General features: G+C 38.7%; 1 protein-coding gene across 1 annotated transcript; it reads right to left on the minus strand.

The window, feature by feature from the left end:
• Positions 1 to 3,865: 3,865 nt before the first annotated feature.
• Positions 3,866 to 11,155, minus strand: fgf7 (fibroblast growth factor 7). The gene is made up of 4 exons (XM_085163030.1): positions 10,729 to 11,155; positions 9,837 to 10,437; positions 6,541 to 6,647; positions 3,866 to 6,413 (listed from the first exon to the last, which is right to left on the minus strand). Exons 2-4 carry the CDS (start codon positions 10,120 to 10,122, stop codon positions 6,204 to 6,206), a joined length of 603 nt encoding a protein of 200 aa, XP_085019156.1. The 5' UTR covers positions 10,123 to 10,437; positions 10,729 to 11,155; the 3' UTR covers positions 3,866 to 6,203.
• Between the last annotated feature and the right edge of the window lie 1,761 nt (positions 11,156 to 12,916).

The raw sequence follows: 12,916 nt of genomic DNA on the forward strand, positions 1-12,916 counted from the left end.
TAAACACACAATATTATGGTAATATTTTGGTAAATGGATTGGATCTTTGCAGCACTTTTCAGCTCTATCTGAGTACTCAAAGGACTTTATCCAGCTTGCCTCATTCACCCTTTCATACAAGTACTTTTTGTATACATATGTGGTTTCTATCTAATATTTACACATGCTCATACTGAGATTATTTCATCAGAGATGAACTTGGAGTTAGTATCTCACCCAAGGATATTTGGCATGCAAACTGGAGAAGCCAGGAATTGAACCATCAACCTTCTGATAATTAGATGACCTGCCTGACATCCTGAACTACAACTACAGCCGCCTGACCCTTGCATAGTGTACATATTCTGTGTAACAAAAATAGTAACAACAATAAACAATAATTTATTATAGTTGCTGGTGTTAACAGAGAAGCCTAATAAATACCTGATGAATTATGATATAAGGAATTGCACAAGTTTTGCCCCTTTAAAACCAAATAATCAAGCTGTGATTGTGCAGGCTGCCAGCTTCAGTTCAAGGGGTTTGACTAAAACTTTTGTATTAACTGTAAAAATTACAGACTTTTTATACACCACCTACCCTCCATTTTCACAGTCTCAAAAGTTTGGACAGCAGAATGATAAGCTGTTTAGAAGCCTCATCCCTCCTCCTTTCATGGCAGTTTACACAGACTGCCCAAACTGCCCTTTCACGGCAGTTTGGGATTGAGTCCAAGTGTTGAAGTTGCTTTTAGTAGCTTTTAACTGGAACTGGAAAAAGCAAAGTTTAGGAGTGGCCAAATCAACAGTCTGGTGCATTCTTAAAAAGAAAAAATGCACCAAAGAATGCAGAATTCTTTCCTTGGTTAAGAAAAACTCAACAACAACAACATCTAACTGAATGAAGACTACTTGGGGAGCCAGGTGTTTCTAGGTGTATAGGCCTACAGACAAGACAGGTTTTCATTAATGTAAATACAGATGATTTACAAATAGGTGCAAACCACTAATTAACCTCAAGGACATGAAGGCTAGATTAGATTTTGCAAGAAGACTGTCATGGTCCTGAGTCTTTGACCCAGGTTTTTGAGTTTGTTTAGGCTTGCTGTTCTTTCTTTGGGAATATTGAGATTTTAATATTCAGTTTTGATAGTCTCTGAGTTTTGTTACTTGTGTCTCTAATTTTTGGTTCTTGTTTAATTTTATTCTCTTTCGTGTCTGTCTTAGTCTCACCTCTGTGTGTCCTTCCCAGTGTCCCCAGTGTGTAGTCGATGAAGTCTGTTTATGAATGTCGAGTTCGATCTCTGTCCCTCGCTCTCTCTTTGTCTTTCGCTTTGTCTCGCTCCCTCTACCATGACCGCAACATCTAAAAGAGCCGGCGCAGTTCTGGGAAAAATCTTTGGACAGATGAAACCAAGATGAACTTTTATTAGTTATCATCATGATGGGATGAAAAAAGAATGGAGAGGGAGGGAAACAGCTCATGATCCAAAGCATACCACATCATCTGTCTTTCCGATAGATAGATCGACTGAAAGATTTATAGACAGAATTACCTTCATGCTTATGATAAGTGGATGCAAACCTATGACTGCATATTTACTTATGGGATTAATTAGAAATATTTCCCAGCACAGTGATGATTTTTGCATTTTAGTAGTTTGTTTTGTTTGGTGGTGTTGGTGTAGTGCACCATAGTTTGAAAGCCAGTGGCGCTTTTTACTTCAGTTACATGGTACTAACAGTGAATTACTCCTTGGTATGTTAAATACTAATTTATATTGTAATCACTGCGTGATCTCATTTGGCACTGATTTAATTTGCTTCTCAGTAAAAGTGTGATGCTGCAGCGAGTTGCTGGAGGTCCTGATCTTGTTTCACAATAATCTGGTGGTCTGGGGATTCCGTGCAAAGAGCTGCAAATACAGAATTCCCCAGGTTGCATAACAACAGATTTCCTCCAGGGAAACAAAGTTTTACAGCCCTGAGATGTATCAAGTTCAACTGAGTGTTCCCTCTCCCCCTCCTTCAGGGCCTCCCCTTTCTCCCGCAGCCCCAAGTCCACTGCTTCACTTTGTACGAGACTCTCTAATGTCTCTCCCTGTTACTCTTCACTCAAATTAGTAACTTTCCCCCTATTCTTCTTTTCCCTATTGCACTGTTCAAAGCGAGTGTCAGACACTGCAATTGTCTGCATATGGTGCTTGTAATGTGGTGCACATGTGGCTTTCTGTGCATTCACTTTCACAAAAATGCTGCTGACTTGAGTTAGTCATAGTTATAGTCATAGTCTATAGTCATAGTCATTAGTTAATCATCCCAGGAACTACCTTTTTTAGCAAAAAACCCATCAACAACAATGAAGAATGTAAAAAAGTAGATAACAACAGGAATTACAGCTAGTTATTTACCTGTTCTCTGTTTCAGAACTACTGTTATTATCTGGTAATATAGAACTTTGATTTCAGATTTAAGTTTTTAATTTGACTGTAAGTTATCATGACTGGGGATGATTGAACAATATTGATGGACAACATATTCGTCTGAATGTCAATTTATTTGCACACATGATATTTATATTTGTATTAATAGTGATGGTAATAATATTACAGGGCACTGTTTTTTTTAAATGGGAAGTGACTTTGTCCTTATGTTCCTTACTGGCAAGAGTTTTGCAATCAGGATTTCAGTGATTTTTGATTTCAGAAATAAAGAGTCTTGGAACACTGTGTAAGCTGTAAGAATCTATGTCCGATGTGCCTGTGTTGCATCTTTTTTCTTGGACGTCTGCAGCTTCACGTCTGTGACAATCTTCTCTCTTTCTCGTTGGCTTTGGCTTCCCCTCATCCTGCTGGGAATACGCAGCCTTGAGTCTGAAATGTGTTTACATTTTGAGTATGTTACAAATTATCTGCTAAGACTAACTTTGCGTGACTTGGCAGAAGACTTCACCTTGCTCAGATGTTGTTTGGGTCAAACGTTTTTTTTTACAGGGTTGCACTCTCATTTTGACTGTCTTTATCTGACAAGGGTTTTCCAAGCCAGATGTGAACCCAGGAGAAAGTTAAAACTCACTATGCTGATGTCTGTCTGTGGGCCTGCACACATGTGCTCATATGAGTGTATGCATGAACGTGTGGTGTAGGCACCTTGCCAATATGTCTGAAATATTTTTCTCAACTGGGAAGACTCCACCTTTTCATAATACAGCAGAAAACCAGAGGCAATTACCTAAAAAATCTGACAACATTAATGTATTTTTAAAAAAATCTGCTATTGTAAATTAATAGTTCTGTTATATCTTAACCTCCCTTATCAGGTTAACTGATGCTATATTGTGTATCAAGGATTGTCCAAGGACATTCAAAATGTTCCCTTGCAGTGTGTTTGTATTTAATCTACTTAAAGATATCAACATATTTTATTATGCTACTTAATACCCCCAGGGTACTATAGAAATATTAGAGTCTGAAACTGAGTGCTTCTTGTGCAATGTGTCCTTTCAGGATTGTGCTGTTTACAGTAAGAACAGACTAGAACAATCCTCAAAGACATTTAAGCTCAAACTCACAGCAAAATGCATTTTCTACAGTTTTATCAGTAATTAAAACAAGGCCAAGTCCTGCATGAGTAACACATATTTAAGAGTTGTGCCTGAAAGCATATATATGTGCTTTTTGACTCATTTTCAGTCCAGTCCTCATTTCTTTCTTTTAAGTCACTTAATGTTTCCCTGAGAATCATTCAAGCTTAAAAATGCATGTAATACATGTAACCCAAAGGTAAAACCAGTATTATGTCAACATTTATTAGAAAACTTAGTAAAGAACCCGTTTTAATCTTTATCTTTTATATCTTTAGGTTCTTTGTTATGAGCAGTCTGTCATACATGAAACATAGTTTTTTTGTAGTAACAATGTGGTTCCCAAAGAGCTATTAGTTGAGAACATGGCATATCTTGGTATGGTGTGTCTTAGATGGTTAATTTTCAAAATGTATCAAAGTAAAGTGAATAAAAGAGTGTGGGTTAGTCCAGTAAAATAAAATGGCAAAGTTAGGGTTAACTCGAATAAATTTAAGAAAAAAGGTGTTGGACAAAATACAAGGAAGGGAAACAGGGAGAAAAGGCTGAGTTTTGCCAAATTACACAAGAACTGGACACAAAGTCAGTGGCATCAGGTCTAAGAGTGATCATTAATATGTCTACAGCCATCTGTAAAACACAGTGGAGGCTCTGTCATGGTGTTGGGGGTCTTGTCACAACTAATGAAACTACAAATGCAGAAAAATGCTGTCAGATTTTGACCCACCATGTAAAACCACCTGGACAGTGTTTGATTGTCATTATTTTTCATCATGACAGTGATCAATAACACATTGCCGTTGCAGTAAAAGCACCTGGATAGAAAAAGACACAGTGGAGCAATCTCAGTCATGGATTGACCTCCCCAGAGCCCGAACCTCAACATTATTGAAGCAATGTGGGATCATCAAAGAAGAGCTTTCTATTCCTAACTAACTATTACTGAAGACTACTTAAAGAAAGGACAGAAAAGTAGGCCCAAGAGAGTTCAGGGTGTGTTGAAGAATACAGGTGGTCATACCAAATATTGACATTCATGCTCCGTAGAATTGTACAAACCTTTTTCACCTTATATACTGTTTATATATATGTTTGCATGCGCTTCAATAAATCCCTGAACCTGTTTCCAATTTTCCTAGCAGAATATAAAGAAATGAGGGTGTGTCGAGACTTTTGCACAGGAGTATAAATAAATAGATATGACATGTAAAGAAGGTGTGCTGACAAAAGACAGAATATTAGGCAAGATAACTTTCTGTAAAGTATCTCTGTTTCTGTTCTGAATATGTAAGTAGGTCATTGTTTTTTTTATTCTCCAAAGTTTACTTCGTGAATTTATTTGACCGTTTATACCACCTGGTGGACAAAAACAAAACAAAACAAACAAAACATGAATACAGTGTGCAATACTTTATTTCCACAGTTGCACAGTAAAAGATCCAAGTGGGTTACATTGAAAGAAAACGGGACACCTTAACATACAACATATGTTTTACGTAAAGAAAACAAATAACTTACACCCATAAATAACAAGGTACTGTAGTGATATAGTTAGTACTGAGATATTGCAGTGATATCATGAAGAGAGAGCTGGCCTAGAAGTTAAAAGTTACGACTATTTGATGAGTGTGGTGAAAATAAATACATCTCCTGGTGTATTTCTGTCTTTTTCATGCTTAGTAAAATGGGAATGATCCATAACCTAAAGATAACATCTGTAAAAATAAATATCATAACCTTTTAGTGTACAGGATTATTCACTCTGAAAGAAAGAGATTACATAACATATGCAATTATTATGGTGTTCACTTTGTGGTTTCATTTGGGTATCTTTTAGCAGCATCAGCAGCAGAATATTTGAGCATTTCAAAGTCACACCCTAAGGCAGAGGGAGTGGGCGAGCATCTACGGTGCATACGGTTGGAACCTGCCAGCCAGTAGCAGCCTTTTTGTGTGGACTTTGCATGTGTTGGATTGGTTTTCGTCCGACATTCCCAAGAAAAAAACAAAAAAACGAACCAAACGGGAACAAGTGTAAGGTTAATAGGTGACTCTAAATTGGCTTTAGGTGTGAGTATGAATATGTATGCCTCCAGCTCGCTTTACAGGATGGTTGATAAATGGATGCCCTGTGTGGTCTGAGCACCATGAGGGGAAAAGAAAGAAAGAAAGAAAAACAAGTCCTGCTTGCTTCAGCACATCATGGTCAAGCTTATTGTGGACTATTCTGGCGATCATACGATTGTCCTCACCTGGCTGAATGTAGCTCATCGCTGAACAAGATACAACACAGGACTGTACTGCATCGTATAATTTGTATTTGTATTGTATAGATTTACTGTATTATATAGAAACACTTTTATAAAGAAGTATTGTTATTCAATTCAAAACACCAATAATATAGAATAGCTTTCGTGATATTTCCAGAATTCCTGTTTCAACTTCTAATTTTTAAGATGATTAAAATGGTTTTGGTGCTCAAATTGAACTTTTTGTTTTCTGTTTTAAAAATGACAACATTTTGTAAAACAGGTCCTGGCTCATCTGCAACTGGAGTGAAAGTGGAGTGTATTCAAGTGTCTGTTAGCACGTATAGCATGACTGAATCCATAGATATTTTGCAGATAAGTTCTTTGATTTTATCAGTCTACTCTCCTCTCCTCCACCTTGCATTTCATAGGGATGAAATGAGATGCAATGTGCTCCCTCCTGGTCTTCTTCCCTCTCATGGGCTTTCCCTTTTGTGACAGGGCTATGAACATTTCTTTTTTTGTCCACTTGGCCGAGGAGTAAGCATTGAAGTAGTTTTCTAGGAAAACCTCCTTAAAGTTGCAGTTGTCGTTGTAGATCCTCTGTAATGGAAACACATCAAGCCATTAATATGATTAAGTAAACGCTCTGAACTTTTTGTTTTATTTCTGCATGATTTAAATTAGTTGACAACAGCATATGACTTTCCTCCCTGTGGAAAAATATTACCTTTCCTTGCAGCTGTCCAGCTTTGTTCATAGAAATATAATACTGGCTTTTTACGCCTTTTATAGCCAGTATGCCTCCCTCGGACACTGTCCTGATTTCTAGGATACCTGCCAGACAGTCAGAAAAAGGAGGCATGTTACAGGAGAGATAAGGCGCTGTCATCATCCAGCCTTTACTCTGGCTCCAGCTCCACATACATCTTCATTAGCAAACGAGGTGGAGGTTCCTGTGATTAATCGGTCTGTGGTCTCTCTGACTTTATCCAAGCTTTGTTAAGTGGCCTGGGTGGCTTTTACACAAACCACAACCTATGCCATAGCACATATGGGAAACAGATTAAAGTTCTCTTCCCCAGGGACTGAGAAAACTACCTTCTTGCGTGTGCTTTAGACCTGGCATTTAAAGCCTGCTTTTCAAATCTGTGGGAGGGTAAACACATTTATTCTTCCCAATGTGCCATGTTGAAAGGATGGAATTTTTAAAGTATTTAAACACAGAAAATCAAATGATGTAAACAGCAAATTTCTTTGCCCAGAGTCCAAAAAACAGGAGGTCTTTCGTGAATATTTGAAATGATTACATTATTGGGTTAAGTCAAGTAGGTGTTTAGTTATCTTGTAGGACTTTAGCCGAAAATGTAACTTAAAAAAAAAATTCATTTCATGTCAACAGGCTGCACCAATTATCAGTTCATAAATCAAATATCCATAACATTGACCTTTGGTAAAAACATTGCCATCATATGTATGAAAAATCCTTTGCATGCTGTAAACATATGATGTTTCTGTTTAAAAATAGTGAATGGTGAGATGTGGCAGTGGCAGCACTACTAAAATAAATAGAGAAATGTGCTTTTTACAGACTGGCAATCTGGTTCAGAGCTCATGTTTTTAGGCAATTCAAAACCTTGTTGATTTTTTACATACTCTAGAAATTCTTTCATTTGATAGGCAGAGGGGAAAGTAGGGGGAAGAGGTCTATTAAAGCTCTTTAGGCTGACACTGAGCATGCCACATTTGAGTGTTTGCTAGATCACAAACAGATGGGATCTCCCAATCTTGGAATGTTGTTTGTGCTTTTCTTGCTCTTGATATCTGACTTAATACTACTGACCTTTAACTGTTTACTCATATTTATTTAACCCCGCTATTAGGTCGTTACCCCCCCCCCCCCCCCCCCCCCCGGCTTGTACTTATTTCAGAGGCAATCTCGAAAGTTCAGTTTAACACTATAAAAGCTACAATCTCATTTGTAAACCTGCTGACAGACTCAGAGTCAGCCAAACGTTTGTTTAATCCACATATATTGGTGGGATTTATCGATGTAACTGCATGCTTGTCATCTGAGGGCATCATCCCCGTAATGTAACGTGTAACAGCTCCAGTCGTTTGGTGTACTGTGGAAAGATGGATCACATTTTTACACGCATATTGTAAACATTTTGGCTCTGATGCAAAAAGCCTCACAAGCTGTCCTCAGTTGAAACAGATTTGCCATCACTTGCTGCCACTGGCTAAGTAAACTACTTTGTGGATAATCCCTAAGTCTACTTTCTGAGCACTGTTGGACCTCAGTGTTTACATTCATTGCGAAATGCGCTCCAGACATAACTTTCACGGAATATTGTTAAATGTGGAGTTAGCTTCAGACTAAACACCTTGTAGTTTCACAGAGCTGCAAGTTTAGCAAATTGATTCCGTTTAGCTTTTGTTTTTGCTGCAAAATACTGCAGGATTTAATCAGGTAATATGTATTTTACTTCGACATTCATCCAATTCGATTTAGAAATGCTTTATTTATCCCCAAAATTGAGCCTTTTCTTCTCGTGAGTTTACTGACCTAAGGTATTTGTCATGTTTTGGCTGCGGTAACACAGTGATTTTCCATCTTTTGGGAAGAAAGCATTTCTAATTCTAATTCTAAATTGCAATGAATTTAGTTGGGTGGCCGTAGAGTATGGTGCAGCCAGTCTACTATGCTACGATTGCTCTGACTCAGCAGAGAACTGTGCCAAAACATATGTCTTTACTTTTATTAGGTTATTTTCCTAGAAGTCCCTGTTTTCCACCTGCTGTTTAGAAATTATTTATTTCCAGCTTGTTGTTTGTCTGACTTTCTGTGAGGGTTAACATACCTTTTATCAGTATGGCCTCATTTTGCTTGAACCACAAAAAAAAAGCAATGAGACCAACTGACCAACTGCCCTGGATGTAACAGAAAACAAAACACTACAATGTAATATAATAAATCATAAAAACAAAGATAAATTCAGTAAAAGTGACCTGATATTTGTGTTAGAGGTACAAAGCAAACGTTTCTCATTTTGGTCTCCTATTTTTCCTTTCTGTCTTTGTAATAAAATACTTTTTGCAATCAGCTTTTAAGGACTTCTTGTTCGCTGCAATCAAAAACATAAATCGCGGATTTATTCCATGTACATCTGCACCATGCTGCTTTCATCAAAGAACTTTGTGTGCTTTTAGCGTGCGACTGTCAGCCGCACATGGGCGTATCAGTTTTTCAGTCTTTCATTGCCAGTTGTTGCACAAGCATCTTTTCCATGAGGCATCTTTCTTTCAAGCCAACATTCCAGCCACAGAGGCACTGTCAGATAGGAGGAAATGATAACTACTTAAAACATCCTCACCATGACACAGAGACTCCTCGTACTATCTGACAACCTTTGAGAAAATGTTGGCCCCTGAGCAACAATTCAAACAAGTAGGTGTGTCAAAAAGCACTTATCACAATTAAAATGTGTCATTAAGTAGTTAGATGGTAATCATTATTTTAAAATATTTGGCTTTTAATTTTAGAAAAGAATACGTTTGGGCTGGACACAGTGTGGTTGCTGTCTCTGTGTTTGATCTCAGCAGCCAACCACAGATCCATTAATAAGTAAAATTGGATTTTTCCATTGCTAATATTCTCTCCCACTCTTTCCCCTGATAACTCATGCTGGCACTCTGAGTACTGAGAGTAAATCAGGCAGAACAAATCTGTGTGAGTCTCAGGTCATAAGTCTCCAAGACCCTTCAGTTTACTTCATTACAGCCTGTGCTGTAATTTAACCCATCAAATCTCCCACCTGCTCCATTTTACCTGTCACTTTGGCTGCTCTAACAGAGACACATGACTTATTAACAGAGTAATTATGCTGGGGCTAAAACTGTATAATAACATGTCCCACGTGCACAGCAGTCAGATTCACATACATTTTTGCAAATGCCTGTAATTCAGATATATAGTGGGACCTATAATAAACTTTCGGTCTACACAAAAAGAGCGATGCTTACTGTAGCAGTTGGTAGAGTCTTGAGTACCATTGATATTGCCGGAGTCATCAATAGTTAGGAACCACTGCGTGCCACTGAACAGTTGTCGTATGCGCACATCTCCTCCCTCCATATAGTCATAATTCCTGGTGTGGCGCTCGTGTTTGGAACAGTTCATGATGGCGGCAAGTTGTTCTGGGGTGCAGTCACTGTAGACTACACACACACTGCCAAACAGAAAGATTGCATGCAGGTACAGTCCCGGGAACAGATTTTGAAGGTTCCATGTCAGCATCCATTTGCGCATTATAATACAATGCAGTGGGGATCAGTGAACAACATACTGAAATACAAGATAGAGATCTGCGCGTCGTTCCTCAGCTCAGGGATCTCCTGACCCCTCACTTGTGACCTGCTGGTTTTTGTTACTGCAGCACTGCTTCCTGGCGGGGAGGTGAGACAGAGTGGCTGTAGAGGAAGCAGGTTGGCAGAAGTTGGCTGATTGTATCACGAGATTATGCCCCTCTTTTAAACTTCAGCGACGGCGCACATCTACTGCTCCATCTTCTTGTCCCTCAAGCGGCATTGTAGTCCAGTTCAGGAAGTATTATGCAGAATATCACTGTAATAAAGAAACAATGCATTTTAATACTTAAATACAAAATTACATTTTCAATCAACTTTTAAAATAGCTTCTGGTTTTCTGTGTTCACACAAGTATGTTTTGTACATTTCCAAGCAGTAAATCAAAATTTGGGTGATGCAGATATATATCTCCCTCTCATGGATCCAGAGCATGAAATATTGCATCACTGGTGCTGTCTATAATTCCTGTACATACATACATCATTTGAAACAAGCAAAATATATAGCTTTAATTTGTAACAAACAAATCTGTATTGTAATGACTTACATGTGCTCTGAGTGGTGACAGGAGTTGGCAGAGGTGCGCTCCCTTTCAGCAAGAGTTTTAATTTGAAGGCTCTTTAGATCTAAAGCTGCAGTCTCAGTGGTAAACCAGACCCAGTGATGCAGTAAAGTTAAGCACGAACTGGGAGCTTCTGTGAATTCCCATGGATGTTTCTCGGATTCTGGCAGACCGACTCTGTGCATCGTCCACTGTCGTTGTGCACTCTGCTTAGATAAATGCCTCCTGCTGACCTCACTTGAGAGCAATTAAATCCCAACCAGTCAGCTGTCCCTGGCTGATATGCAATGAAGAAACACCCTCTGCCTGCCTCTCACTGTCACTCAACCACCAGACATGAGAGGGAGCTATAAACTCTTGGAAGACTGAAATCACAAGTACTTTAAGAACATTTGCATGCTTACTCACTCTTGCAGACTCACTCTTGTTACAACCCTTCTGTCTTGTCCAAGAAACATCTTGTGCTTAAATAGACTTGCACTGTGCGTGCCACAGATCTCAGACTGACTCACATTTATTTTATTGACGGTTACAATATTCTCTGTAATGACAAACCTCAAAAGAATTTCTTTCCTATTCAATTTAAATGTCATAATTAATTTGCGGTTTTACTCGGCTGCATTGGATCACTGGTAAGGGGTTTACTGATTGAAGTTAAAAAAAAAAACTTCAAAGAAGTCCTTTAGTTTTCTTTCTTTTTGATTCTTAAAGTGGCTAAGGTTATGACTGGCAGGTATCCGTCCAAGCGAGAAAAACAGAAGACGTAACAACTCAGAAGTAGTCGTCTCAGTGTCGAGGGTCATACACTCTTTCACTTTTTATGTTTGTATTTAAAGCCATAAACTGTTGCCTTACATGCCTGGTGTTTTCCAGGACGCACAACTTCAAAAGTTTATATGGGCCCTAATGATGCGCTCCCCTGGGGAGCTCAGGCCTGCAGCTTGAGAGAGTGGGACCTCTGGTCGCAGCAGGTTTCCTTCTTATCTGTAAACTGGCAGTTGTAAAGACCTCATTCTTTCCTGTTCGTCTGTCCCCTCTATCACCTCAGAGACAATTTGAGTTGTGTTTTTTTTTTCAGTACATGAGCCAAGAAATTATTACTTAATCTGTTACAAACACCAGAAAAACAGACATTAAAATAAATGCTAAATGCCCAATCTATATAAATCAACATGAACAGACATATAATTCCATATATGTTTTCAGGTCATCTGAAGACTGTGAAGTTTACAGGATCCGTGTCTATAAAATCCCAAGGTTCTCATGGTGGGTGGATCTGTGTTGTCTGGGCAGGTAGCACCTAGTACATCCCCCTGAGGCAGAGTGTGTCCGTGAGAGGAACCAGACAAGGTGTTCCCAAGACTCCTATGAAAAAAATCCCTTCAAAAGAGAGAAATGACCTTACCTGGAATTTTTAACACAAAGGTTAGAGATGTAGTTGGTGAGCCACAAAATACCAAACAGATCAATTGTACAGTTAATTCTGCCCCAAGTGAAGATACTGACATGCTCTTTCTTTAGGCCCTGTTCATATCAGGCTGACCGAGCTCTTGACTTACTGGTGTACAGTCTCACCCTACTAACCTGCAAGTATTCATCAGCTTCAGCTGAAATGCAAGCAGATCACAACGATGCATATATTAATAGCATGGACCTAACTTACCCAAAGGAGCTCAGATTTTAGTTGTTTTGCTTTCATTTCCAAAAGGAGCCAGTTGAAGCGAGTGAGCCATCGGATTAGTATGTCTCCCTGTGGAGGCATTATTGGTGTGTCCAATTTAGCACAGACCCTGTTTCATATCCAGAACATCCTTCAAGGATAACTTATCCAATCAGACTTGGAAAGACATGAGAATCTCTTAAGAAGAGCTTCACATGGCTCAAGAAAAGGACATTTGACATCTAATATTGAATTGCATGCACTGGAAAATGGAAGGAATAATGGAACGCTCTGCTACCCAGTATTTATACATTTTGCTATTTCAGTAGGTGACCTTTTGGACAATGATTTCTTCCACTATCCTTCAACCACAGTTTTACCATTTCATGATATTTGTATTAAGGTAGGAAGAACAGGAAGATGTTGCAAGAATAGACACTATTTCTAGATTATCATTTGCTTAATCAGTGAAGCCTTTTCTCACTTTTGGCGGTATGAGTGGTTTCACAGAGG

The sequence above is a fragment of the Neolamprologus multifasciatus genome, chromosome 1 (genome assembly GCF_963576455.1).
Source record: "Neolamprologus multifasciatus chromosome 1, fNeoMul1.2, whole genome shotgun sequence".
NCBI classification, from domain to species: domain Eukaryota; kingdom Metazoa; phylum Chordata; class Actinopteri; order Cichliformes; family Cichlidae; genus Neolamprologus; species Neolamprologus multifasciatus.

Coding starts and splice junctions, on each gene's coding strand:
- fgf7 (XM_085163030.1), bottom strand. CDS start 10,122: ATGCGCAAATGGATGCTGACATGGAACCTTCAAAATCTGTTCCCGGGA. Junction 6,648..9,836: donor AGACTCTACCAACTGCTACA/GTAAGCATCGCT, acceptor ACTGTCTGGCAG/GTATCCTAGAAATCAGGACA. Junction 6,414..6,540: donor CTGGACAGCTGCAAGGAAAG/GTAATATTTTTC, acceptor TTTCCATTACAG/AGGATCTACAACGACAACTG.